This window comes from Podarcis muralis, chromosome 18 (assembly GCF_964188315.1).
Source record: "Podarcis muralis chromosome 18, rPodMur119.hap1.1, whole genome shotgun sequence".
In the NCBI taxonomy this organism is placed as follows: domain Eukaryota; kingdom Metazoa; phylum Chordata; class Lepidosauria; order Squamata; family Lacertidae; genus Podarcis; species Podarcis muralis.
In genome coordinates, this window is record NC_135672.1 from 11,268,144 (window position 1) to 11,295,587 (window position 27,444).

A 27,444-nucleotide genomic window follows, 5' to 3' on the forward strand; every position below is an offset into this window, starting at 1 on the left:
TTCCACAGTTTAATGCCGTGCTCCACGAACGACTCCGTAATCTCCCAGCTGGCTTTACAGTGTCTCTGTACTGTTTTATTTACACACGAGATCATTTCAACACATGGCGCTGCTTCATCTTTTAATTATCTCTCAAGTTTCCTTTTTTTTGGGGGGGGGGGGAGTGTGGAAAGCTCCAGGAAAGCAATTTATAAAGGAAACAAGCGGTTATATAAGAATGCTCAGCTCGATTGCAGCCAAACGGAGGAAAGGAAGTGAGGAGGCAAAAACAAACACACATAACCCAAGAAAGGAGTGCTTTTATCATTCTATTTTATTAGATATTTCCAAAAATAAAGGAGGGGAGGGGGAAATGGAATGCCAGAAGGCGGCGACGGACGACATTGCATACAAGAATTCCACCTTGTCTCCGTACGGTTCTACGCCGGGATACAGAAATCTGGTTTGTCGTCGCCTCTTTCGAAAAGAACAGAGGGGCAGGGAGGAAGAAGAAGGAGGAGGAAGCACAATGGGATTGTCCACTTACTATATCAGGCAAGAGAACTTTTTCTTTTTTTTAAAAAAAGAAACCCCAAAAAAACGAAAACCCCGAAATTCTCCTTAAATAAAGCGTTTTAATAATAAATTACAACAGTTAAAAACGAACGGGGCGGAGGGGCCCACACCCGACGGGAGCTGAAATAATGATAATAATAAAAATAATAAAATACGCTTCGATGCCCCAAGCCTTTGGGCTGAACGGGAAAAGAGGTACGTCCCTGAAGGGATCGATGGGCACGGCTGGGTCGCCAGAGACACTCCCTGCCCTTGAACACACCAAGGAAGAGGTGGGGAGATATGGGGAAGTGGAATAAATGACCCCACCCCAAGGAAATAACCTGATGTAACAGTGGGAAAGGCTCTCCTGTTTTGTAGGATGAGGTTGCATTCCTCCCCTTTTTAAAAAACGCAACAGGATTTTGCTTCCCATCCCCGAATATAAGAAGTTTTGGATCTTGGTCTATAGAAAGGATGGAGGATGAAATCATCGCACACTTCAAAAAAAAACCAACCCCACAGCTTATTTACAAAGGGCGGAGGGGTAGGAGATAAATCTTTCTTTAAAAATCAAGAGAGGGAGGAATTATTTCTTGTCGGGATGCATTTGTAGATATACGCATATATATATATATATCGAGAGAGAGAGAAAGGAAACCGCCTCTGGTTTTACAGCAAAACTACAATGGTTCATCGTCAACACAGCGGATTTACACTTCTGGAAGAGGGGCGGGCGGGGAGAAGTCCCAAACAGAAGAGGTGATATGTGACAGTCGACCTAGAGCAAGCCCTGCAGGATTTCTGCCCCCCCCCCTTCCCAAAACCCCGCGCACCCCCTTCTGTACAATGCACGTCAAAACGGGGGTGAGCGCTCAAGTTCCGAAAACACGTTGCAAAACGAAATAAGAACCGGGAGAGATATAAATATATATATATATATTTATAATGTACATACAGACACGCACACCCCACAGGTCTAATGTAGACTTCTAAGAAAATAGGTCCGACGTCGTTCCCTGCTGGCCGGTCTTTCCTGCTGAAATGGGGAGATGGGGGGGGGAGGGAGGAGCTCCCCGCTCTGACAGGGTGGGCTCAGCTGTTTTGGGGTTGCGGGTGGGAAATTTAAAAGGGTGGTGGCGAACACAGCGCAAGCAGCGTCGAGAAATGGCAGCCGGGACAGACTTGGCCAACCGGGCGCCCCCAGGCAGCTGGGACTGCAGCTCCTATCGCCCGCGACGTGGGGCAGGGCTCCAGGCTGGCGAAAGCTTCCACGGAGAGGTCTTTGAGGGCGGATTGTCAAGATGGTGGAAAGGGGGAGCCGGAAGGGCGGGCGAAGGAATCAAGTCCGCTCACCAGGAGTAATGCCCAAGGATCGCAGAGCTTTGCAACCGGCTCTCAGGCGCCCCAAATACGTTCCTGTCGTTGAATTGCAAAGCCAAATGACTCTGGAAGGTGGCAGGTTTCTTTGACAAGGAGAGAGATAGAGATCTCTCCCCTTAAGTCAAAGAAAGGATCCCTCTGAATCTGGGTGGAGGCAGATTACTAGGACACCCAGGAAGGGCAAGGAGAGCTTTTCTGTGTTTCAAAGGCAGGTTTGAGGCCCTGTCGCATGGAGAGGCACGGCCGGGCTTCCTCTTGAAGGCTGCGCTGAGAGAGAAAAGACCCTTTCGCTTCTCAAGGGCTATTTAACCACTTCCCCAAAAGGACATTTGTCTGTGCAAACAAAACAGACGGCGACCGTACGCACAGGAAAGCTAACGCAGCCTCGGCTGCAGAAATGTCTCGCCTTCGCTGTCTTTTCAGGGACATGCGTGGGGCAGCCTTTGAAAAACCTCCAAGAATCTTTGAACTGCAACTCCCGCCAGCTGGCTGGCTGGGGCGCTGATGGCAGCCGCAGCCCAAAATGTCAGGAGGGCTGGATTTGTAACGCCCGCCTGCCGTTCCGGCACGCGACAGGCCTCCTCTCGAAGGAACCGCGATCCGTGCTGCCTGGGTCTCGGTTTTGAAGAGCAGCGTACGAGACACTCAAACCGGTTCCGTCCCAAAGACCAGGTGGGCGGAGATTGTTAGGAAGGGGAATTTTTCAAGAGAAAAAAAGCTGCTCCGCCTGCAAAGCCTCGCCAGACAGCTCTTCCCTCTGCCTGTTGCGTCCTGCGGTGATAACCAACTCCGGTTAACACTCGGAGGCGCGGAAAAGCCTTCTCGTGCGGGCTGCAAGGTCCTCCAAAGTCGATACGATGTTGGAGCTGTGCAAAAACGCCACCCAAAGCTTTGGTGGAAGCGAGCTGCCTTCGGCCACCGAAACAGGGGACTGGTTTCTTGCACTTCTTTCAGGAAGGCAGATCAACATGGCAAGAGGAAGGGATAGGGCCGTCTCTCAACCTCTCCGCCAGACATGACGCCGTCTCGCCGAGATCCATGGGCCGGGCCAGCTGTGCACAGATGCTCAGCAGAAGCCTTCGCTTAGAAGACTTGTGCGCTGAAGAGCCCCTGCGGATTTGGGGGGGGGGGAGAGAAGGCCCGGCCCCAAACCGACACACAAACACACGCACAAAATGCTCAATGTTGAAATGAATGGCTCACGGGAGCCAAAATGACTGCTTCTGCGCCACGTCCGCGGAGACAGCCTTGCCAACCCTGGCACAGCAGTATTTCTGACCACGCCGAGTTCCTTGGGGGCTCCTTGATCTCTCCACTTTCTGAGCGAAAAGCCGCTCCCCACCTCCCGGGGAATCGGGGGGGGTTCGGCCACCCGGGCGACCAACCGCGCAGGTTCACAACGCCGCCCCCCCTCTCCTTCGCGCCCCCAAAAGTGCAGTAAACTGTTCCTTAATAATCATTCTTTAAAACAAACAAAAAAAAGCACGACAGTGCTACAATTCTGTGCAAGGACGGAAAAAATAAATACATGATTTTAAAATAAAACAGAGAGAGAGGAAGTTCACAGTATCACATACAGACAGGTAGCTACAATATAGTGCACTTTGAGGGGGGGGATATATATATGTATAAATTGGTCACTACCCAGAATTAAGGGGCCATTTCCCAGCATGATACACGCCCCCCCCCCCCCAAGAAGGAGGAGCTGTTTACAGGTCGTTGCTGGGATGGATATAAATACGCATCTTGAGAGGGGAGAGGAGGGAGAGAACGAGACGCGGTTGACGGAGGTTTTTCTTCCTGTCTTCTCCAGGGCCGGGTCGGGATCCAGGAGGTGCGACGACGCCCCCCCAGTCCCAGCAGAGCAGCAGCAGGACTGGGCAAGAGGGGACCCCGCGACTGGTGGCAAGAAGGACGATCCGTTTCTTGGGGTTGGGGGCTTTGCATAGAAGTTACTGCAGGAGGGAGACAAAAAATGGAAAGAGAAAGAAGTTACTAGAAGAGCAAAACAAAACAGTTTCTGGCTGGTATTACAGTGGTACCTCGGGTTACATACACTTCAGGTTACAGACGCTTCAGGTTACAGACTCCGCTAACGCAGAAATAGTGCCTCGGGTTAAGAACTCTGCTTCAGGATGAGAACAGAAATCGTGCTCCGGCAGCAGCAGGCGGCCCCATTAGCTAAAGTGGTGCTTCAGGTTAAGAACAGTTTCAGGTTAAGAACGGACCTCTGGAACGAATTAAGTACTTAACCCGAGGTACCACTGTACAATCTTGCAATCTATGCTCGGGGCAGGTGCGAAAACAGGGGTTCGGAAAAAGGCATCGACGCACGACGCCAGCCCCACTCGGCCAGCCGAGACTCATGCACCGCCTTTGTACAAATTGACACACGTATTGTGGCGTAGTAAATCCCACAGTGATTGTGGGGACAGACGGCTGCCGGCGTATGACCCTTGTTGATTTAAAGCAGGGTTTTCCCAAGCTGGGGCTCTCCCGCTGTTGTCGGACTACAACTCCCATCATCCCCGGCCGCTGGAGGATGGGAGTTGTAGTCCGACAACAGCGGGAGAGCCCCAGCTTGGGAAAACCCTGCTTTAAAGGCTGTGTTGGCCGTCGCTGCGCGAAGGTCAAAGGTTCTTTTTCAGAGTTCCACTGCGTTTTTCAACAACCTGCCCGCCCAAGAACGTGGAAGCTCTCGCACCTGAGAGAGAATGCAAGGTAAAATACCGCATTTGTAAGGTAACCCGCTGGCAGCTAGAACGGCTTAGGAATGACACCCGACTACAAAATTCTCCATTTTGTTCACTGATTTAAACCATGAAGGGGTAAACAGGCAATGGAGAAATGTTCCTGTAGTTCAAGATTCTTGGATTAATTTAAAGGTAAAGGGACCCCTGACCGTTAGGTCCAGTCGTGACCGACTCTGGGGTTGCGGCGCTCATCTCGCTTTATTGGCCGAGGGAGCCGGCGTACAGCTAACGGGTCATGTGGCCAGCAGGACTAAGCCGCTTCTGGCGAACCAGAGCAGCGCACGGAAACGCCGTCTACCTTCCCGCCAGAGCGGTACCTATTTATCTACTTGTACTTTGACGTGCTTTCGAACTGCTAGGTTGGCAGGAGCTGGGACCGAGCAACGGGAGCTCACCCTGTCGTGGGGATTCGAACCGCCGACCTTCTGATCAGCAAGCCCTAGGCTCTGTGGTTTAACCCACAGCGCCACAAGACCCTTAAAGTACCACCTGACCCCTTATATCCCTCCCTGGTCGCTGAGATCTTTGGGGCGGTCACTCTCAATGCTTGCTCCTCCCATGGCTCAAAGGCATGGTGTGTTGGCCACACCAGGAGCTTTGGAGTTAATTTTGGGGGTCCGACTCTGCAGCGCTCCCTGCTGGCTGAGATCCGACAGGTGCCCTCCCTGCTAAACGTCACAGCTGGGTTCTCAAGTTCAAAAACGCGCTACGCCCATTTTTTTAAACTTTAGGTTTCGCCACGTGGTTTTTGTATGCTACAGTGGAACCCCTGTTTCCGAACGTAATCCATGCCGGAAGAGCTGTCCGACTTCCGAAGCGTTTGAAAACCAAAAGTGGAAGCCTCGATTCAATAGGGAAACTCAAAACAGAAGCCGCGTCAGACGTTCGGGTTCCGATAAAACCGGAACGTTTACTTCCAGGTTTTCAGTGTTCGGGAGCCGAAACAAACGGAGCCGTTTGAGAAACGAGGTTTGACTGTATATACACGCACGCTGTTGTTTCGACCAGTTTGTGGCGCAAACCGGTTTTGTGTGGCCGTCCACAGCAAAACATGATTTACAAATTTTGAGGATAGTAAGGCAAGCTTTTGGCCGTCCACAGCAATACAGGATCTACAAATGTTGGGAATAATAAGGCAAGCTTTCGGGGACATGCAACGAGTCCGCTTCATCAGGACGCGATCAGAGAAGGAGCTTTCCCCCCCCTGCGACCCACAGGGTTATCTCATGCACAAACCCCAGCGACTTACTGTATCGCTCTCCTCGTCGGAGACAGAGTGGATCTGAGTGTTATAATGGAGCGGCGAATACACCCAGCTCCGTTCGTCTGTTGGCTGCTGCACAGCAAAGGAAGAGGAAAGGCAGGCAGGAGAGGAAAACGAAGAAAGAGAAAGAGAGAGACAGACAGATGAGAATAAGGACAGTTCGGAGCACAACTGTGTAGCAGGAGAGAGAAAGAGAGCGCACAGAGCACAGGCCAGCCTTTCTCCAAACAAAGGGGTGCCTTTCGGATATTTTAGGGCTGCGGCTTCCCTATCCGCTGGCCTCGAGAGGGGAGATGGGAACGCTCCCCTGCAAACGCCTTAACTAGGAACACAGCACAGCTGGGTTTGAGTCCTGATGGAGGTGCCACTACCGAGAAGGCCCTCTGCCTGGTTCCCTGTAGCTTTGCTTCTCGCAATGAGGGAACCGCCAGAAGGCCCTCAGAGCTGGATCTCAGTGTCCGGGCAGAACGATGGAGGTGGAGACGCTCCTTCAGGTCTACTGGGCCATTTAGGGCTTTAAAAGTCAACACCAACGCTTTGAATTGTGCTTGGAAACGTACTGGGAGCCAATGTAGGTTATCTGCGCCCCACCTTCCAGAATCTACGGGTGCTACTAGAGAGGCAATGAAGCCCTGAGCCGCCAATGGAGGGCTGTGAGTCTCCCCGACTCAATACTGAAGTAGATTCTATAAATATGTGTGTGCGCATGTACATATCTTTCTTTCATCGGAGTCTCCTTCCTGCGTACCACCAAGAATTCGCTCTCCACCACCTTGCAACAGAAACTAAAGAATTTCTGCCGTGGGGAAAGACCAACGCAGCTGGAAGAGTCTGCCATGAGCTCACTATGAATACCGTCTCCTGGTCTGCCCCGCAGAGGACCTTAAGGTCCATGAACAACCATAGTTTAGAGGTCCCGGGCCCTAAGGAAGTCAGACTATCCTCCACCAGGGCCAGGGCCTTCTCAGTGGTGGCTCCGACGTGGTGGAATGCTCTGTCCCGTGAGACCAGGGCCCTGCAGGATTTAACCTCCTTCCATCGGGCCTGTAAGACAGAGCTATTCCACCTGGCCTTTAATTTGAATTCAGCCTGATCTTTTATTTCCCTTCCCTTCCTTCCCTCTCCCCTTCTTTGAAGATCACCTGCTCTGAGACCCCACAGCTAATTCTCCCCTGGGCTCCTCGCTGGCCCAAGTAGGACCAATTCAGCCAGCTAGCCCTGGGGATTAACTAATGCTTATTTCCCCTAAATTGATTTCTGAATGTGATTGCTATTCATGTTTTTATACTGTATTTTATACTGCTTTTATAATGAAGTGTTTTAAATTTAGCCTGGAGAAGAGGAGCTTAAGGGGTGATATGATAGCCATGTTCAAATATATAAAAGGATGTCATATAGAGGAGGGAGAAAGGTTGTTTTCTGCTGCTCCAGAGAAGCGGACACGGAGCAATGGATCCAAACTACAAGAAAGAAGATTCCACCTCAACATTAGGAAGAACTTCCTGACAGTAAGAGCTGTTCGACAGTGGAATTTGCTGCCAAGGAGTGTGGTGGAGTCTCCTTCTTTGGAGGTCTTTAAGCAGAGGCTTGACAACCATATGTCAGGAGTGCTCTGATGGTGTTTCCTGCTTGGCAGGGGGTTGGACTCCATGGCCCTTGTGGTCTCTTCCAACTCTATGATTCTATGATTCTATGAAATTTGTTGTTAGCCGCCCTGAGCCCGGTTTTTGAACTGGGAAGGGCAGGGTATAAATAAAATTATCATTATATTATTATTATTATTATTATTATTATTATTATTATTATTATTATCATTATTATCATTATTATTATTATCCACTCCTGTCTTACCTCGGCCTCAGTTTTCCCCATCTGCAATATGGGGAGAATACCGACCTACCTTACAGGGCAGTTCTGGAAATGCTGCAACGTAACTACATAAACTAACCGTTCGTGTTAGGGCCAGCTAGCTTAGCACTGCGAGCGACATTCGGCCTCAAGGAAAAAGGGGGTCCCTCTGCCACCGCAGCCCCCGGGGCATTTCGAAGCTGCAGCTGAGCCCCGCCAGCGAATTTCACTTACGTCCCCAGAGGAAACTGAGGCGGCTCGGAGCCTGCGCAGGCGTGGGGAGTAAATCCAGTACCTTCCGTCTGTGAACTGGGTGGCGCACGGCAGGGCAGATGATGGAAGATTTTTTTGGGGGGGGAGGGAGGAATAAAGAAAGCAGGGAGAGGGAGATGGGAAAGGATGAATGGGAGGGGGAGAAAGAAAGAAAAAAAAAGATGACGTTGGAAGGGGTGAGAAAGAATGATCATGAAACAGAGAGAAAAAGCTGATGGAGGCAGTTTTTGTAGGAGGAGAGGAGGACTGTCGCTGGAACTCAAGCTGCATGGAAAAGCTTTTGCTGGAGCTCAGATGCATGAAGGAGGAGGTTGCTGCGGCAGGAAAACCACACACCCCCATTGCAGGAAGGCATGCAGGGATGCAACTCAGGTCGACACCCAAAATAAAAAATAAAGGTAAAGGTAAAGGGACCCCTGACCATTAGGTCCAGTCGTGGCCGACTCTGGGGTTGTGGTGCTCATCTCGCTTTACTGGCCGAGGGAGCCGGCATACAGCTTCTGGGTCATGTGGCCAGCAGGACTAAGCCGCTTCTGGTGAACCAGAGCAGTGCACGGAAATGCCGTTTACCTTCCCGCCGGAGCGGTACCTATTTATCTACTTGCACTTTGACGTGCTTTTGAACTGCTAGGTTGGCAGGAGCAGGGACCGAGCAACGGGAGCTCACCCCGTCATTGCGGGGATTCGAACCGCCGACCTTCTGATCGGCAAGTCCTAGGCTCTGTGGTTTAACCCACAGCGCCACCCGTGTCCCGTTAGATAGTAAAATCCACGTCAAATTGCTGTTTTAGGGGTTGTTTTTAAAAGTCTGGAGCGGATTAATCCGTTTTGCATGACTTTCTATGGGAAAGCGTGCCTTGGTTTTGGAACGGATTTATGGAACGGATTAAGTTTGAGAACCAAGGTGCCACTGTACAGAGGCTGACCCGCTTGGGCTCATCGAACTCCCGTTTCATGTACGATGACTGGCAAGGTCTCCCCTGGGATTTGGGGCAGGTTTTCTTGCCAAATTCTACCTGGAAAGGCTGAACTGAAGAAAGGGAAGCTACACCTCCCACAGTTGCAGAACCGATGAATACAGGAGAACGTTGGGTTTGTTTTTTGGGGGGGGCAGGAGAAGGAATGAAACACTCAAAAAAACCCCAAAACAAACCCCCAGGAAAGTCATAAACACAGCAATCCACACATGCCAGATGGCCAATTCTGAACAGCAAATGTTATAATGAACAAAGCAACCGAGGCAGATTGCGTTTCCACTTCTCATGCGTTTCAAACCACACGGCGCAGTTTTTTTGTTTTAAAAAAGAGCGAAACGAAAAGCAAAACAGGAGCCGATTCCCTTCTGCAGCTGTTTGGAGAAGCCGCATTGCAGAGCAAAGGAGAAAAGGAGAGGGGGCAGAAGAGGGGGGCAGAGGCAGATCCGAGGCAGGATCCGGCAAGGGGCGTGTGTGCTGCTGCAGCCCCCTTCGGCTGAAAGGGCTGGAGTCACTGAGGGGCACAAGCAAGGACAGGGGCCAAAAGCCAGTCCTCTGCGGCGGAGACCGTTCAGCTAAAGCCGTCAGAGAGGGCCAGTCAATGTCGGTCCTCCTCAGAGTAGCCCCGCTGTGGGCAGAACACTAAAAAGGTAAAGGGACCCCTGACCATTAGGTCCAGTCGTGGCCGACTCTGGGGTTGCGACGCTCATCTCGCTTTCTTGGCCGAGGGAGCCGGCGTACAGCTTCCGGGTCATGTGGCCAGCAGGACTAAGCCGCTTCTGGCGAACCAGAGCTGCGCACGGAAACGCCGTTTACCTTCCCGCCGGAGCGGTACCTATTTATCTACTTGCACTGGTATGCTTTCGAACTGCTAGGTTGGCAGGAGCAGGGACCGAACAACAGGAATTCACCCCGTCATTGCGGGGATTCGAACCGCCGACCTTCTGATCGGCAAGTCCTAGGCTCTGTGGTTTAACCCACAGCGCCACCCGCGTCCCGGGGCAGAACACTAGGCACATCCAAACCGCACATTTGGAGCATCGCTTCAAGCAGTTTGTGGCTTCCTGTCCCCAAAGGATCTTGGGAAGTGTAGTTCTGCTCAGGGTGCTGTTGGGCAGGCACAGGCAAACTCGGCCCTCCAGATGTTTTTGGGACTACAACTCCCATCATCCCTAGCTAACAGGACCAGTGGTCAGGGATTATGGGAACTGTAGTCCCCAAACATTGGCAGAGTTCGCCTGCCATTAGGAGAAGCCCTCGTTCCCCTCGCAGAACTACAATCCCCAGAGTGGCTCGGCGGTCAACCCCCTTTTCCCAGGGAATGCTGGGGATTGTAGTTCTGAGAGGGGGGGTTGCTAAGAACCGTTGACGAACTACAGTTCCCAGCAATCTTTGAGGGAAGCCACAAGTGTTTAAAGCGATAAATGCATAATGATGTGGCCGTGGTTGGATACAACCCAGGATCTCGCCTCTACCCCAGCTGGGCAGGGGGTCAGATTGAGAGGTTATGGGGCACAGGGGCAGCTAGAGAAGGACGGGCCTTCGAGGTGGGACTACGCAGAGGGAGTGGAGTGGAACTCCTCCTCCTTCCTTTCAATGGGTCTACAAGTAGAGATTAGGAACCCAAGGAGAGCGTGCTAGATCAGCCCTGCGGCCCGTCTAGTCCAGCTTCCTGCTCTCACAGGATGCACATTTAAAGCTCCCTGCTTGTAGAAAGCTAGGGCATCAGTACGATGCCAGTTTAATTACGCGCAAGGGAGTTTACCAGCCCAAATCCGTTTTAGCCACGCACTGCGTGAAGGACTTTCTCAGATTGGTCCTGAAGTTTCCGTCCCTCGCGGCTGAATACAACTGGAAGAATACGACCTAATGCGTCGAGGCCATTTGACTTGAGACAGTGGCGCCCGGGGAGTATCTCCTGTCTTGCTTGAAGAAAAACATGGCGCCACTTCCTGTCTTACTGAAGCCACTTCCGCCCTTAACCTTGCCACTTCCTCGGGGAATCGAGTCTCTTTTTCTACTTATATATGGTGGGCATTGCAAAAGCAAGATGCCATGGAGGGGCAGGGCTGAGGAATGTCTGGTTTAAGTTCTAGCAGGTTTGGCAAAAAGCGAACAGACGGGATTCGGCGTGAGAATCTGCGCCCACTCCAAACACACACACACTTTAGCACCCAGACTCACTTTCTCCCTGATTCAGCCTCCCTAGACTTCGTCCTCTGAACCCGATTCCGGCTGGAGAGAAAAGAAGCGAGGCTGCTTCACCGATAGCTCCTGGGAGTCACCGCCTCCTGGGTTGTCTACCCAACTCAGGGGAAATACAGCAAGCTTGCCTTATGACAAGTAGCAGCCCTCTGGTGTTCCAGGCAGCACCCCTTCCTGGGGTGCCCGCAGACTCTGAACTTTCCGCGTGGGAAGCAGACGCTCCACCGCTGAGCTATGTATTTTCATTTCGAGCGAAAGCTAACACCCTAGTCCTCATGGTTCTGAATAAAGCGCTGGCTTGAATGGGAGCACCAGGAAAGGAAACTGCTTTCTCCAGAGGTCAATATTGTACCCAAGCAGCTCTCTGGAGTTTTGAGCCCGGGACATTCCCAGCCCTACCCGGAGATTTGAACCCAGGACCTTCTGCCCCCCCAAACCAGATTCTGTGCCCCCCAGCCACAGTCCGGCTGGCGTTTTCATGAACTCAAGGGGGAAAGAAAAAAAGGGAGAGGAGGCACAGAGAGGCCAGTCGCTTTTCTGACCCCCCGCCGTTTTCATTCGTTTATTTGTAAAGCGGAACTTACAAAATATATATCCGGGACGGGGAGGTCCTCCTCGTCCGAAGCTTGGCTGGCGGGCTCGGAGGCCTGGCTGCCTGTCTCCACCTCCGCCGATGCCTTTGACAGCACTGTTGTGGCGCAAGCCAGAGAGGTCGCCTCCCTGGAAAAAGACCAGAGGGTGTGGAAAGCACAGCCTGAGTCTTGGCTCTTTGCTTGCAGGAGCAGCCCTCCCCACTGCGACCCCAGGGGTGGTTTCGCCAAAACCGCGAGGCCGCACAGGGTCAGGCCATTGGGTCGGCCTGGCCCAGCACTGTTTACACGGACTGGCAGCTGCCCGAGGTTTCCACGCAGCCCTGCCTGGGGACTGGTTCAGGGCCATTTTGCTTGCAAAACTGAGCTTGGCCCCTTCCCCAAACCAAGTGCCCGTCCACCTGTCAACAGAGCCGGCTCAACCCTTGCTCCAGCACGGGGGCTGCAAAGGGACAGGGGCTTTTTGAACGCCCCCCTGGGACGTTTTGCATGCATTACAAAAACGTAACTCCCGCAAATAGAAAGCTTGCACATCAAAGAGAGAAGCAGCCTTTGTTTTTTAAAACTTGGCTAACGTTAACCTCACCCCCCAAAAATATGTAGGGGAGGTTGTCAGTTTGCATTTCTTAGTGCAGAAAGTATTGGTCTGTTGCGTAGAGATTTTTCCTATTCCAATTAATTCAAGAGGGTTCTGGAAGCTCCTTTTGTGTGAAAGCAACAAGCAGAAGGTTTGTGATGTTTGGGTTATACCTTCAGAGAAGCTGAGTACAGTTGACTTAATGTGGTTCTGTTATCTTTCTCTGTCAAGGTCAGAATACCGTATTTTTCGCTCTATAGGACGCACCCAACCATAGGACGCACCTTGTTTTAGAGGGGGAGAACAAGAAAAAAAATCCTCCCCCTCTCTGCTCAGCGCCCCTCCAGCAAAGCGGCAAGAGAAATGGAGCCCCTTCCATTTCTCCTCCCACTTGGCTGAAGGGGCGCTGCGCAGCTCTCCCTCTCTGCTGAAGCCGGGAGAGTCTTGCTCTCCCGGCTTCAGCAAAAGGAACCTGAAGCCTCCGGAGCGCAGCGGGAACTCGCGCTGCGCTCCGAAGGCTTCAGCGAAAGCAATGCGAAGCCTCCAGAGCGCGGAAGGAGCGCTCCCTCTGCGCTTTGGAGGCTTTGCGTTGCTATCGCTGAAGCCAAGGAGCCTGCATTCGCTCCATAGGACGCACACACATTTCCCCTTAATTTTTGGAGGGGGAAAAGTGCGTCCTATAGAGCGAAAAATACGGTAATAAGGCCAGAAGGAGCCTGGGTTTCACTTTCTCTTTCTATCGCTTTTCCTTCTGGTGTGGCCTTCTGTACATAGTATGCTATAGCGTTAAGGTTTAGACTTATTATAAGCTAATGTAAGTTTTAAGTTAAATCTGTTGCAACTGGATTTCTTATGGACGGCGCCAATACCGAATACATTGGATACATTGGATTTGTCACCATTATGCTCATTTATTTGCCTTCAGTAGCAGTAAAGTTCTGCTGGGTGAAATATTAATTCCCTCTGGTCTTAACTTTTTGGGAATCCTGCAACGTCTTTTAAGTTTCTATTCTGCTAGCTATACGTTAGAATCTGCTTGGGAAACTGAACTCTCTCCCTGTGGTCTGTTTAGGTTTTCCAGACCCCTTGCCACCCTGGACGCGATTCGGTTTGGCCGGCGCCCTCCTGACCCTTTCAACAGGGAAACGCCAAGGAATTGGGACACGAGACGCTTCCTGCCTGCAGGGCAGGTCCTCTGCGCCCCCCCCCCCATGTGCCTGGAAAGCTTTCGCATGCGTCCCAGATCAGCAACTTGCCCTGACCCTGCGGCAGCCATGTCTGGGACCACGATCTCGACGTCACACTTGGGCTTGAGTTCCACCGTGATTTGCTGGAGGTCGTCTTCTGCCCGGAGCTGTTCGCGAGACCTGCGGGTTTGGGAGGAAAGGAGATGATGACGATGATTATCATTATTCTATTCATTTCTGTACAACTTTATACTTTTAAGAAAAAACTCAAAGCAGTTTGTTGTTGTTGTTTAGTCGTTTAGTCGTGTCCGCCTCTTCGTGACCCCCTGGACCAGAGCACGCCAGGCACTCTTGTCCTCCACTGCCTCCCGCAGTTTGGTCAAACTCATGCTGGTAGCTTCGAGAACACTGTCCCACCATCTCGCCCTCCGTCATCCCCTTCTCCTTGCGCCCTCCATCTTTCTCAACATCAGGGTCTTTTCCAGGGAGTCTTCTCTTCTCCTGAGGTGGCCAAAGTCTTGGAGCCTCAGCTTCAGGATCTGTCCTTCCAGTGAGCACTCAGGGCTGATTTCCTTCCGAATGGAGAGGTTGGATCTTCTTGCAGTCCATGGGACTCTCAAGAGTCTCCTCCAGCACCAGAATTCAAAAGCATCAATTCTGGCGTGCTCTGGTCCAGGGGGTCACGAAGAGTCCGACACGACTAAACAACTAAACAACAACAACACTGAAATGTACAGGTGGCTGTGATGATCCACTCCTGGGAGAGACAAACGAGGAGAAGCGCGCGACTCACCTCCCGTCATGTCCCGAGGACTGCGTACGCCGCCTGTGAAGGAACAAGCAGGGAGTGAAATAGCTAAAACTTTCAGCGTTGAATATTCTTTTGATCTATACACGCTGGGCGGCCCCCAACAGAATATTATTATTATTAATAATAATAATTAAAAAGGGGAAAAACATCACGCGTTAAAAATTTCCCTAAACAGGGCAGCCTTCAGATGTCTTCTAAAAGCCAGGTAGTTGTTTATTTCCTTGACATCTGATGGGAGGGCGTTCCACGGGCGGGGTGCCACCACCGAGAAGGCCCTCTGCCTTAAGAGACTTTCAACATCCCTCAAAGTATGCGCAAGTCCCCCTTTTACATACTGCACCAATATGCCACGAGCCCCCCGTTTTCCCGCAAAGGCAGTTACACTAACGAAACCTGCTAACGTTACCGTGTTTGCTGTCTCGGAAGTCCCACTCAAAGGACGGTGATCAAAAACCACCCAGAATCTGAAAAAGGCTTATCGAGAGAGGTGCCTGTTCTTACCTGTACCTGGGCTGCTCCGAGGACTCGGAAGGAGACCTCTCAGGGACGGAGAGAGAGGTGGACGAGAGCGTAGTGGCGATGGAGGCGGTGGTGGCTTCTTCGAAGGATGGAGGGGTGCACGGGAGCAAGTCTGGCCGGCCTGTCGCAGCGGAGAAAAAGGAGAGGACGTTTTTAGCTGCTGCAGGTTGTTAAAAGTTTGTGGGTCGTAAAAACTTTGACCCACTGAGTCTGCTGCAAGGGCCCTGCAATAAATTTGATTTATTGCCACTCCGACAAACTCCAGTGGCGCCCACACGCTTCCACTCGCGCGCTGCCACTCTTCTCAGTTGCCGGATACAGTGGTGCCTCGCAAGACGAAATTAATTCGTTCCGCAAGTTTTTTCGTCTTGCGATTTTTTTCGTCTTGCGAAGCACGGTTTCGGAAAAGTTTTGGAAAAGCTTCAAAAATCACCAAAGTCTTCAAAAACCTCAAAAAAGGCTACCACACCGTGTGCTATGAGTTGCTCCTCGAAGTCAAGTCGCAACTGTATTAACGGTGTTAAGAAAAAGGAAACAAACTTGCAAGACGTTTCCGTCTTGCGAAGCAAGCCCATAGGGAAAATCGTCTTGCGAAGCAGCTCAAAAAACCAAAAACCCTTTCGTCTTGCGAGGCATTCGTCTTGCGAGGTACCACTGAAATAGCAGAGTTCATTTTTTTTAAAAAAAAATATTTTTTTTATTGCTTTGTTTTCCAGGGTCAAAGTACAACGTCAATACATCGTCGATAGCACAACAAAAGCTTTTTTTTTTTTTACAAATTGAAAAAAAAAACAAAAAAGAATACACTTTTCCAAATCTTTTTTTTTCCATCATCAACTGGACTTCCCCACATCCTCCATCCCTGCATTCTTTACAATAAAAATCGACAGCAAATTAATACCTTGTTTCATGTGTTTTTGTATTTTCATCTAAATATTTACTCTAAAAGTTAAGCTTTTCTCAGTCATAACTTAGTTTCAATCATTTCCGAATCTCAATACTGAAGCCTGTTTTTCTCAAGACTTAGCAAATTCTCAACATTCATATAACTTAAAATGTTTTTGTAAATAGTCCTTAAATTTTTTCCAGTGAAATAGCAGAGTTCACACGCAGTGTAAAATGGCTTCCCTGTGTCAAAGTGGTGTCTTCTGTAACTCAGCTTGACACCAGTGCTTCTAATCTAACACTCTTTATTTAGAAGCATAACAAACAGAAAAGAAAACCTACAGAATCTAGCTGCATGCTTGCAGCTTTCTGCCTCTAACAAAAACGAAACTACCTTGCTCACGTTCTCAGACAGACTGCTCTCCCGAGAGATCTCAGCCCCCACAGAGCACAGATCAAAGGAAAATGCCCAGGTCATGTGGGCAGTGCACCCAGTTAATAAGAACGCTTCTGGAGTGTTAACTCTTGGCTGTCCAGAACCACAACATAGGTTCGTTGGCGTGAGCGCAAATAAGCGTGTGGAAGGGGGCTGGCCCATAGCTGTCAAGCGCCCCTTATTTGGCGGGAAAGTCCCTTATCCCAGCGCTGTGTCCCGCTGCTGTCCCTTATTGACGATGTCCCTTCAATTCCCCGGGTTTCAAAGGAAGCAGCTCCTCTCCCTCCCTCCCTGCCGGCCAGGGAGGAGGGAGGCTCCAGCTGTGTTGCTTGGCTGCGTTGCTCACCCAATAAGGAGTCTAAGAACGACTGGGGGGTGGAGCTTGCATGCCTTGTGCCGATCAAATCGGCCGCGTTGCCTGGGGACTCGCCTTTGCTCAGCGCTTCCCAGCGGAGAGGGGACGGTGGTTTCCCTTGCTGCGTCCCCTTTGCCGGGTTGCTGCGCTGTGGGAACCACCGCTTGAGGCTTCGTTTGGCTGCTGGCTGGGCTTTCTGCCTTTGGCTCGGAGGGGCTCAGAAGTCGCACATACCTGTGCTCCGAAAATCCCTTATTTTTGGCTGCTGATCCCTTATTTTTGTGGCTGCTGGCCCCTTATTTTCAAATCTGGAAGTTGACAGCTATGGGCTGGCCACACACACAAACACACACGTCTGCAGAGCCACCCTCTAATGACACAAGGGAAACTGAGTCCTACACAGGGCGAAAGTGACAGCACAGCTGTTCTCTCCCCTTTTTCCGGAGAAGACGTCGGTCTCGCCAGGGACGGGAAGTTGTTCTGTAGGGAGTTGAGCAGCCCCCTCGCTGCGGTGAGGTTCCTGGGAGAAGCTGGGGTGCGTGCAAGGTATCAAAACCCCTCACAGGGAGAGGCAGCGGAAGCAGCAAGCCTGGTTCTGGTTCGGCCACGAATTCATTCATAAGCACAACTGCCATCTTCGGGCCCCAGAACAGAGAAGGGACAGCTCAACTCTTTCCAGGACAACTTTCTACTAGCAAATCGGAGAGGGTGTCAGAAAGAGAATTCTTACCTTCCTCCCTATTCTGGGTAACGTTAGCACCTGCGACGGCACAGTAAGAAAATTGGAGGAGGGAGAAAGAAATAAAATTTGTGGGATGGTACTGGTATTTTGAGACACGCTATTTGCCAGTAATGATACACTGGGCACAAGATATAGGGTATAATATACCACGTGAATCGTGGCAAAAGCTGTGAAAAGAAAATTTAAAATTTACAGCCTGCAGCTCATTAAAAGAAAGCTACCGTATTTTTCGCTCTATAAGACGCACCAGACCACAAGGCGCACCTAGTTTTTGGAGAAGGAAAACAAGAAAAAAAATATTCTGAATCTCAGAAGCCAGAACAACAAGAGGGATCGCTGCGCAGCGAAAGCAGCAATCCCTCTTGCTGCTCAGGCTTCTGGGATAGCTGCGCAGCCTGCATTCGCTCCATAAGATGCACACACATTTCCCCTTACTTTTTAGGAGGGGAAAAGTGAGTCTTATAGAGCAAAAAATACGGTATATGAAAATGATGTATAGATGGTGTTTGGCACCTGTAAAGCTTGTTAAGATGTATAAAATCTCATCTAATTTATGTTGGAAACGTAAGGAAAAAGAAGTACACGTAAAAAGCTAAAGGGCTTCTTGGAAAGGATATATAGTGAAATGAAAAAGATGTTCAAAAATATGTTTGCTTAAAAGCCAGAGGCCTTTTTACTAGGGATATTAGGATTTATGTATGCAACCACAGCTGCTAGAATGTTACTTGCCCAGAAGTGGAAAGAAGAGACTAATACCTACGAAAGAAGAATGGAGGACTAAGATGATAGATTATGCCGAAATGGCAAAACCAACCGTGAAGATCAGGCACCGAGATGAAGGAAAATTTAATCAAGATTGGAAAAACTTTATAATTTTAAAGAACACTGTAAGAACGTGGAAACGTTAGCAGGACTGTTGTAGCATTTATGAACTGAAGGTAGAATTACATGGGAAAATAATTGGAAATTAAATGGAAAAATAATTACAGTGCAATGAAAATTATAAAGGAAAAATTGGAAACCGCGGACAGAGTCAATCAATGTAAATTTGGATTGGATATCTATGTATAAGAAAAATGTTATTTTTAGAAAAATTGAAAATATATATATATATATATATTTTAAAGAAGAGGCACGCTGTTTGCACTATAGGGTGTGGGGGTGCCAGAGAGCAGGTTGACCGCTAAGGAATAGCTGCAGACGAGGGGGGGGGGGAGGGCCAGCAGGCGACGTGCGTTACCTTCGTCGTCTAGGGTGGGGTAGCTCCTGGCCCCCCGGAGGTCGTACTGGGCTTCGTCCTTCTCCGAGGGGAGCTGGCTTGCCGAAAAGGCAGCCAGAGGGCCAGAGGGCTTGACGGCTAGCAAGGCACTCCGCCCTTTCTTCGAGGGAGAGACCCTCAGAGCTGCAATTGGGGGAGAGATGGAGAGCAAGAACGTCAGGTTGGCTCAGCGTTTGGAGAGGAAAGACGTACAGGGCCGGATCTCCGGGCTTGTGTCAAGAGCGTTTCCCAGCCAAAGGAATGCACACAGCAGATAAAGGTAAAGGCAAAGGAACCCCTGACCATTAGGTCCGGTCATGGCCGACTCTGGGGTTGCGGCGCTCATCTCGTTTTATTGGCCGAAGGAGCCGGCGTACAGCGGCCATTAGGTCCGGGTCATGTGGCCAGCATGTCTAAGCCGCCTCTGGCAAACCAGAGCAGCGCATGGAAACGCCGTTTACCTTCCCGCCGGAGCGGTACCTATTGATCTACTTGCACTTTGACGTGCTTTCGAACTGCTAGGTTGGCAGGAGCAGGGACTGAACAATGGGAGCTCACTCTGTCATGGGGATTTGAACCGCCGACCTTCTGCTCGGCAAGCCCTAGGTTTTGTGGTTTAACCCACAGCGCCACCTGCGTCCCCAACACAGCAGATACTTATTGTCAAAAGGTAAGACTTGCAGCTCTGGAGACCTACGTGGTTCAATCTAGCGTCTAGGCCAGGCTTCCTCAACCTTGGCCCTCCAGATGTTTTGGGACTGCAATTCCCATCATCTCTGACCACTGGTCCTGCTACCTAGGGATCACGGGAGTTGTGGGCCAAAATAATCTGGAGGGCCGAGGTTGAGGAAGCCTGGTCCAGGCAGATATTCCCAGGTCCTCGGTTTGTCCGCAGACAGCTTTCCAGGTCATGTGGCAAAGCAGGACTAATCCACTTCTGGCGCAACGGGACACCGTGACGGAAACCAGAGCGCAAGGAAACGCCGTTTACCTTCCCCGCCGCAGAGGTACCTATTGATCTACTCGCACTGGTGTGCTTTCGAACTGCTAGGTTGGCAGGAGTGGCAGAGCTTCTCCTGTGGGCTGCAATGTGGGTGGGGTGGGTGGGCATTGTGGGTGAAATGTGGGGCCAAGGACCGACACAAATGTAATAAATGCTAGGAAGAGCAATCTCCTAGCACCTGTAACCCCAAAGGGAACACGGAGGAGATGCAAAGTCGGTTTCGGCTCGCAGTTTTCCTCCCCAGCAAACAAACAGACCACACACACACACACATACTTACAGGTACTCTTCCTGAACACCGTGTTGGTCATGAATTTGAAGAACCTTTCTGCATAGAAGCTGGGCCTATGGACCGACACTGTGTCCTAGGGAAACAGGGAGGGAGATGGAGGAGCCATTATCCGCAATTCCCAGCCAGAGCAAAACCAGAGGCAAGTCACTGCTGCGATTCACCTTCGCAAAGCTATAAATTAAACGCTTTTTTGGGAGGGGTGGGGTTTGTTTCTGGGTGCCCGCCTAACAGCACCCCTGATTAAAGCTTCCTGCTTTTGATTATCATCTCGGAATGGTTATTTATTTCGTTACATCGCTCATTTAGATGATTTCTGCATTTGCTTCGCATTTCCAAAATAAAAAGAGAGAAATTCTAATCGGTTGACAACTTTCTCCCTTAAAGAAAAGAATCAAAAGCCATGTTACAAAGAAATTAAAAGAAAAAGAAATGAAGAGCGTTTACGCATTTATTTGCTTTTATTTAGTTAGTTGTAGCTTGGAAGTCGAACGGAATCCGTTCCGGAAGTCCGTTCGACTTCCAAAACATTTGGAAACCAAAGCACAGCTTCCGATTGGCTGCAGGAACAGTCGTTTTCGGGTTGGGCCATTCGGGAGCCAAAACATTCGAGAACTAAGCTGTTCAAAAAAACCAAGGTACAGCTGTATCACCCTTATGTTCCAGGGATGTACATGGTGTGTACAAACATACACACACATATATACAACAATTAGGTAAAGGTCCAGTCGGGGACGACTCTGGGGTTGCGGCGCTCATCTCGCTTTATTGGCCGAGGGAGCCGGCGTACAGTTTCCGGGTCATGTGGCCAGCAGGACTAAGCCGCTTCTGGCGAACCAGAGCAGCACACGGAAACGCCGTTTACCTTCCCGCCGGAGCGGTACCTATTTATCTACTTGCACTGGCAAAATTGACACACAAACTACGTGACCAGGATAACTCTGATTTCAAAGATGAATGGGAACCTTTTGTGAAATATCTGAAGAAGCAACGAAATGAATTGGACTCTTTGGCAGGTTTTGAAGAAACATTCACAAACTCTTTATTGCAATATATAGATAGGTAATTTGAGGACTTTTACAATTTTATAACATGCAGATGGAAATATGTGTTGAGAAACCAGAGAAAGGAGCTGAGGGAAGTCCGGTGGATGTTCTATTTGGGGAGGGGGAATGGAGGGGAGGGCAAATGTGGATGATCTATTTTCGTTAAACTATTGTGTTGAAATCTTTAATAAACAACCCCCCCCCCACAAAAACGCCGCTAACAGTCACCTGCTCGTGGCAACCAACAATCGCTCGTCCCACCTCTCAACTATCCATGTATAAGACGACCCCCATTTTTTGGCATTCTTTTAAAATAAAATAACCTCTGCTTATACATGGAAAAATACGGTATGCTCCTTCTGAGGCAGCGAGTGCTGGGAGCAGTTTTTAAACTTTGAAAATAAAACACGGCTCGTCGGGTTAAATGCTAAAGCAGCTCTGCGAACCGAGCGGCCTGTGGGGCCGAAACTCACCCCGTCGTGGACCAGAGCCTTCCACGTGTGCTCCAGCTTCTTGATGAATCTGGGATGCGAAAGGAAGAAAGGAGGGTGGGAAATTGGGGGAGGAAGACACACGCAAGTCCTGCTTACTAAACATAATAACAACAACAACAATGCGTCCCCAGGAAAGCGAGTGTTTGCGCAAGAAGCCAATCGTTTCTATTATCTCTCTCTCTTTTTTTAAATGATATTTATTAAAGGTTTAACAGTTACAGAAAAAAGAAAAAAGACAACAATAAATTACAATGCTTCAAAAATAAGAAGCACAGTAAAACAAAAAAAACCACAATACAGCAAAACAATAATAAAAGCAAAAACATTTAAAAAACAAAAACATTTAAAAACATATCCAGTATTTCCATATCTTTATCTTTCATTTACTTGTTTCATCGACCTCCTCACACCTCCCTTTTTTGTATTCTAATTCACCTAGCTATTTCAGCAAATCCTTTCCATCTTTCTCAATTTTTGTTCTATAATTTATCTTAACCCAATTTGGCCTTAAATTCTACACTTTGACCCATTAACAATCCATTTTTACTTAGTTCTTTATAAACTTTCTACTAAAACGATGTAACGTTTCTATTATCTCTAATGGGAACATTTCTAATCCGCTATCTCTCCCCGACACCGCAGCCAGCCATGGTTTCTTCCCAAAAAGCATCATTGGTGCTGGAGGAGACTCTGGAGAGTCCCATGGACTGCAAGAAGATCAAACCTCTCCATTCTGAAGGAAACCAGCTCTGAGGGCTCACTGGAAGGACAGACCCTGAAGCTGAGGCTCCAAGACTTTGGCCACCTCATGAGAAGAGAAGACTCCCTGGAAAAGACCCTGATGCTGGGAAAGATGGAGGGCACAAGGAGAAGGGGACGACGGAGGACGAGATGGTGGGACAGTGTTCTCGAAGAGACCAGCATGAGTTTGACCAAACTGCGGGAGGCAGTGGAAGACAGGAGGACCTGGCGTGCTCTGGTCCAGGGGGTCACGAAGAGGCGGACACGACTAAACAACAAATCATTGGGGGGGGGGAGTGCACAGGACCCCACAGTGGAGAGAGAACTCAGGAGGGAGGCTGCATAGAATGATAACACTGAAGAGTTGGAAGGAACCGTTCTAGTCAAACGCCCTTAAACACAGGACCAACGTGGGGCTCGAAGCCACGAGCCTGAGATCGAAAGCCCAACTTATTTTCATCGCCCACAAACGGAGGAGACACGGAGGGAACGCCTACCTGTAGGACTGGAGGATATCGATGATTCCCACGTGGAGGAGAAGGCGCTCGCCTTTGCCATTCACGGCTGGAATGCCACCCATTCTGAGAGGGAGGAGAAGAGAGAGACCAGACCTGTCAACATCCACTGGCAGCAACCAGAAACACGCTCAATGAGTCGTTCATTTATAATGATGACCATCAGGAGGTTTGGGCTGGGGGTTCTCTAATAGGCAGTTGATACCCAGCTCTACCTCTCCTTTAAATCAGAACCAGCAAAGGCAGCGAATGTCCTGTGCGAGTGTCTGGAGGCAGTTGGAAGGGGGATGGCGGTTAACGGATTGAGGTTGAATCCCAACAAGCCAAAGGTACTGTTTGTGGGGACCTCCCTGGTTCTGAATGGGGTAACTGTGCCCCCGAAGGACCAGGTGCGCAGCCTGGGAGTCATTGTGGACTCACAGCTGTCCATGGAGGCGCAGGTCAATTCTGTGTCCACGGCAGCTCCATCTGGTATGCAGGATGAGACCCTCCCTGCCTGCAGACTGTCTCGCCAGAGTGGTGGATGCTCTAGTTATCCCTCGCATGGACTACTGCCATACGCTCTCCGTGGGGCTACGTTTGAGGGTGACCCGGAAACTACAACTAATCCAGAATGTGGCAGCTAGACTGGGGACTGGGAGCGGCCGCCGAGACCACATAACACCGGTCCTGAAAGACCTACATTGGCTCCCAGGACGTTTCCGAGCACAATTCAAAGGGTTGGTGCTGACCTTGAAAGCCCTAAATGAGCATCTCCACCCCCATCGTCCAGACCAGACACTGAAGTCCAGCTCCGAGGGCCTTCTGGCGGTTCCCTCCCTGCGAGAAGCCAAGTTACAGGGAACCAGGCAGAGGACCTTCTCGGTGGTGGCGCCCACCCTGAGGAACGCCCTCCCATTAGATGTCAAGGAAATAAACAACTATCTGACTTTTAGAAGTTTCCAAGCACAATCCAAAGTGTTGGTGGGCAGCTCTTTCAGCTTCTGACAGCGTCTGCAAGGGAAGAGGGGCAATGGCAGACCCCACCCCCTGCTCCACTTACGTGTCGTCCGTGTCGATGGACTCCCCGCGGGCGGCCCCGCCCTGGATGGACTCCATCGCGGTGGAGTACAGGGCCTTCTGCCCCATTGGCCGCTTCTCGTCGGAGGTGCTCTGGGCCCCGTCCGCCTGCCGCTCCCGCTCTTGCTGGTCCATATTGTGCACCCCCAGGAGCAAGCTGTAGTCCATGATCTTGAAGCTTTCAAGCACCTGGGGAGAAGAGGGTGGCTTGACCAATAGCCCTGGTTTGGCTTCACAAGTTAAGCATGCAAGACCGGGAACTGGTGGGAGGCCGAGGAGTAGGGGCTGGGTTGCGATGAGTTGGCACCAGGAGACTGACGCATAGCTGTCAACTTACAGATTTGAAAATAAGGGACCAGCAGCCTCGAAAATAAGGGATCAGCAGCCAAAATAAGGGATTTTAGTCAACCAGCTCCCGAGCCAAAGGCAGAAAGCCCAGCCAGCAGCCAAACGAAGCCTCAAGCGGTGGTTCCCACAGCGCAGCAACCCGGCAAAGGGGATGCAGCAAGGGAAACCACCGTCACCTCTCCGCTGGGAAGCGCTGAGCAAAGGCGAGTCCCCAGGCAAGGCGGCCGACTTGATCGGCACAAGGCATGCAAGCTCCACCCCCCAGTCGTTCTTAGACTCCTTATTGGGTGAGCAACGCAGCCAAGCGACACAGTTGGAGCCTCCCTCCTCCCTGGCCGGCAGGGAGGGAGGGAGAGGAGCTGCTTCCTTTGAAACCCGGGAAATTGAAGGGACATCGTCAATAAGGGACAGCAGCGGGACACGGCGCTGGGATAAGGGACTGTCCCGCCAAATAAGGGACAGTTGATAGCTATGGACTGGCGTGGAAGAAGGGACCAGTGGTCTGGGGGAGCCTGCAGCAGCTGGGAGACGGAAACCAGAGTGCACGGAAATGCCGTTTCCCTTCCCGCCACAGCGATACCTATTTATCTGCTTGCGCTGGCGTGCTTTCGAACTGCTAGGTTGGCAGGAGCTGGACAGAGCAACGGGAGCTCACTCCGTCGCGGGGATTCGAAGTGCCGGCCTTCCGATCGGCAAGCCCAAGAGGCTCAGTGGTTTAGACCATAACGCCACCCATCTCCCCTGCGCAACCTACCAAGCAGTCCCTCTGCAGTGTCTTGACCACGGCGCTGAAGGTGTCCGTGTCCAGCATGATCCCGTCCGGCATGTCCTGCATGAAGTCCAGGTCCTTGTAGGTGGGGCTGGACTTCTCCTTCTCCTTCTTGGAGGCCCGGCGCTTGTAGGTCGAGCCCTTCAGGTCGTATTTCAGGTGCATCTTCACCACACGGGGCAGGATGTTGTTCATCACCACCACCCGGATGTTCTTGCCCCCGGACTGGACGCAGTAGAGGCCGTAGAATTTGGGCAGCAGCGTCCGGGGGTTCTGGTTCAAGTTCTAGAGGAGGTTTTTAAAATAACAACAGAAATTAAAAAATAGTGATGCATGGAAGTGAGAGCTGGACCATCAAGAAGGCTGATTGCCAAAGAATGGATGCTTTTGAATTCTGGTGAAGGAGGAGACTCTTGAGAGTCCCATGGACTGCAAGAAGATCAAACCTCTCCATTCTGAAGGAAATCAGCCCTGGGTGCTCACGGGAAGGACAGATCCTGAAGCTGAGGCTCCAAGACTTTGGCCACCTCAGGAGAAGAGAAGACTCCCTGGAAAAGACCCTGATGCTGGGGAAGATGGAGGGCACAAGGAGAAGGGGGCGACAGAGGACGAGATGGTGGGACAGTGTTCTTGAAGCTACCAGCATGAGTTTGACCAAACTGCGGGAGGCAGTGGAAGACAGGAGGGCCTGGCGTGCTCTGGTCCAGGGGGACACGAAGAGTCGGACACAACTAAACGACTAAACAACAACAAATTTAAAAATGAGGAGCAGGATACAGCATGTCAAGCTTTGGGGAATCGGGCTTCCTCTCCCGTGGCCGTAAATGAGCAGATCAAACGGAAGGGAATTCTCACCAGTTAAGTTTCTTCTAAGAAACACAGCAAAGGAGAAAAGAAAGCATCTAACCAGAATGGCGGCGCTCCCAATTAAGGCTCACTCGCTCCCCCTCCGTCCCCATTAATCTACGTCAGTCTTACGTCTTGTAAGCTGAGCTTGGAGCCTCTGTGTTTTCTGTTCTGACACTTCCTGAGCTCTCTAGGACTTTGTGGGAGGGTGGGTGGATACTCTCCAGAGACTGTGAATCTGTTAACCCTCTCTCTGCTAGTGTTTCTTTCTGCTAGCTGTTTCCCCGTCCAGTACTTCCCAGCTTCTGCCTTCTGAGCTATGCCCCTCTGCAAACCACTCTTCCAAATCTATACTGTTGTCCTGCTTCCTGGGAAGATTCAGGATCAGGAGTAGGGGGAGGCTCCCACCATTCTTCCTCAGCGCAGCCCCTCCTCAGCACGGTCCCTGACACAGCAGTACAGAAACTGTCCTGAGCCTTCTCAGAGGGTCGGGGCAGAGCTTTGCATGCAGAGGGACCAGAGTTCGATCCCTGCTGGGGGGGGGGGAGAACCTGCCTGAAACCCTGGAGGGCTGATTGCTGCCAGTCCTAGAACCCTAAGAGTTGGAAGGGAGCACAGAGGCACAGAGTTCGAATCCCTGCAATGGAGGGATCTTTTTGCCCAACGTGGGGGTTATTATTTTTATTTTAAAAATCATTGATTTTTATCCACCCTGGCGAGTCTCTGCATCTCTGCGGATTCCCGCTGCGACAAAGGGCCCCGAGAGCATCTTCCGCTGGGACGTACCATGTAGTAGCCAGGGAGCAACTTCTGGAGGAATTCCGCCTCCTTGTGCATGACGGTCTTGATGATGAACTCGTCGTCGCTAGTGACGTAGAAGAGGGAGCCGCTGGCCCCGGGGTTGGACAGCTCGATCAGGGGCTCGTTGCACAGGGAATACTGGGCGGGAAGGAATGAGAGAGAAGGCAAAAGGCGTTCAAGGATGCAGCAAGGGTTAATGGCAACTAAGAGGCGGGCAAAATCGAGGGGCCTCTGAGACCCACCGCGAAGATGCCCAAGCCAGGGGTACCATATTTTTCGCTCTATAAGACTCACCAGACCACAAGACGCACCTAGTTTTTGGAGGAGGAAAACAAGAAAAAATATTCTGAATCTCAGAAGCCAGAACAGCAAGAGGGATGGCTGCGCAGCGAAAGCAGCAATCCCTCTTGCTGTTCTGGCTTCTGGGATAGCTGCGCAGCCTGCATTCGCTCCGTAAGCCACGCACACATTTCCCCTTACCTTTTAGGAGGGGGAAAATGAGTCTTATAGAGCAAAAAATACGGTATTTTTGCCCTTCGGAAGAGGGGAAAGGAGCCGTCCTCACCAAGTAGTCATCCGGGCGGATGCCGAACAGCTCTCGGAAGTAGCGGAAAGCGACGGGCGCGTACGTCTTGAACCTGAAGTCGGGGTAGTGGTGCGCTGGGGTGAGGTTGCTGCCTTCGCTGTGGCATGGGAGGAAGAAGAAGAAGACACAGAGAACAGCTCAAACTCTCTCTTCTCAAACCCGAAAGGTGGTCGCAATTCGACCCGCACCAATCGCAAAAACAAGCCTGGCTCCTGGGGGATTTCTAACAGGGTTCAATACTACCCCCTAGGCCACGCCTGATCCACATCCTCAAGTGACCTTGGCTGTCTGGGAAGGGTTTGCCTGGAGAGAGAGAGGGGGCTGGGTTTGCTTCTACCGCGTGCTCAGAAAAC

At 50.8% G+C, this 27,444-nt stretch overlaps 1 protein-coding gene across 8 annotated transcripts in view; it reads right to left on the reverse strand.

Annotated features, from left to right (window-relative positions):
* Positions 1-295: 295 nt before the first annotated feature.
* PIP5K1C (phosphatidylinositol-4-phosphate 5-kinase type 1 gamma) overlaps positions 296-27,444 on the reverse strand; it is a 43,809-nt gene continuing 16,660 nt past the window's right edge. The window contains exons 5-19 of one of the 8 annotated variants that reach the window (XR_013391237.1): positions 27,071-27,188; positions 26,491-26,643; positions 24,844-25,143; positions 23,725-23,930; positions 22,665-22,748; positions 21,406-21,454; positions 19,878-19,962; positions 18,577-18,738; positions 14,901-15,039; positions 14,382-14,414; positions 13,658-13,768; positions 11,819-11,954; positions 11,214-11,264; positions 8,017-8,091; positions 296-3,872 (exon numbers count right to left, since the gene is read on the reverse strand). Coding sequence is in view for 7 of the 8 variants with exons in the window: in XM_028713278.2 (XP_028569111.2) it covers positions 3,870-3,872; positions 5,920-6,006; positions 8,017-8,091; positions 11,819-11,954; positions 13,658-13,768; positions 14,382-14,414; positions 14,901-15,039; positions 18,577-18,738; positions 19,878-19,962; positions 21,406-21,454; positions 22,665-22,748; positions 23,725-23,930; positions 24,844-25,143; positions 26,491-26,643; positions 27,071-27,188 (1,741 nt within the window). In the remaining variant the exon portion in view is untranslated. Of the gene's footprint in view, positions 3,873-5,919; positions 6,007-8,016; positions 8,092-11,213; positions 11,265-11,818; positions 11,955-13,653; positions 13,769-14,381; positions 14,415-14,900; positions 15,040-18,576; positions 18,739-19,877; positions 19,963-21,405; positions 21,455-22,664; positions 22,749-23,724; positions 23,931-24,843; positions 25,144-26,490; positions 26,644-27,070; positions 27,189-27,444 lie in introns of all 8 variants that reach the window. The other 7 variants (XM_028713280.2, XM_028713279.2, XM_028713278.2 and 4 more) reach the window with 7 other exon arrangements.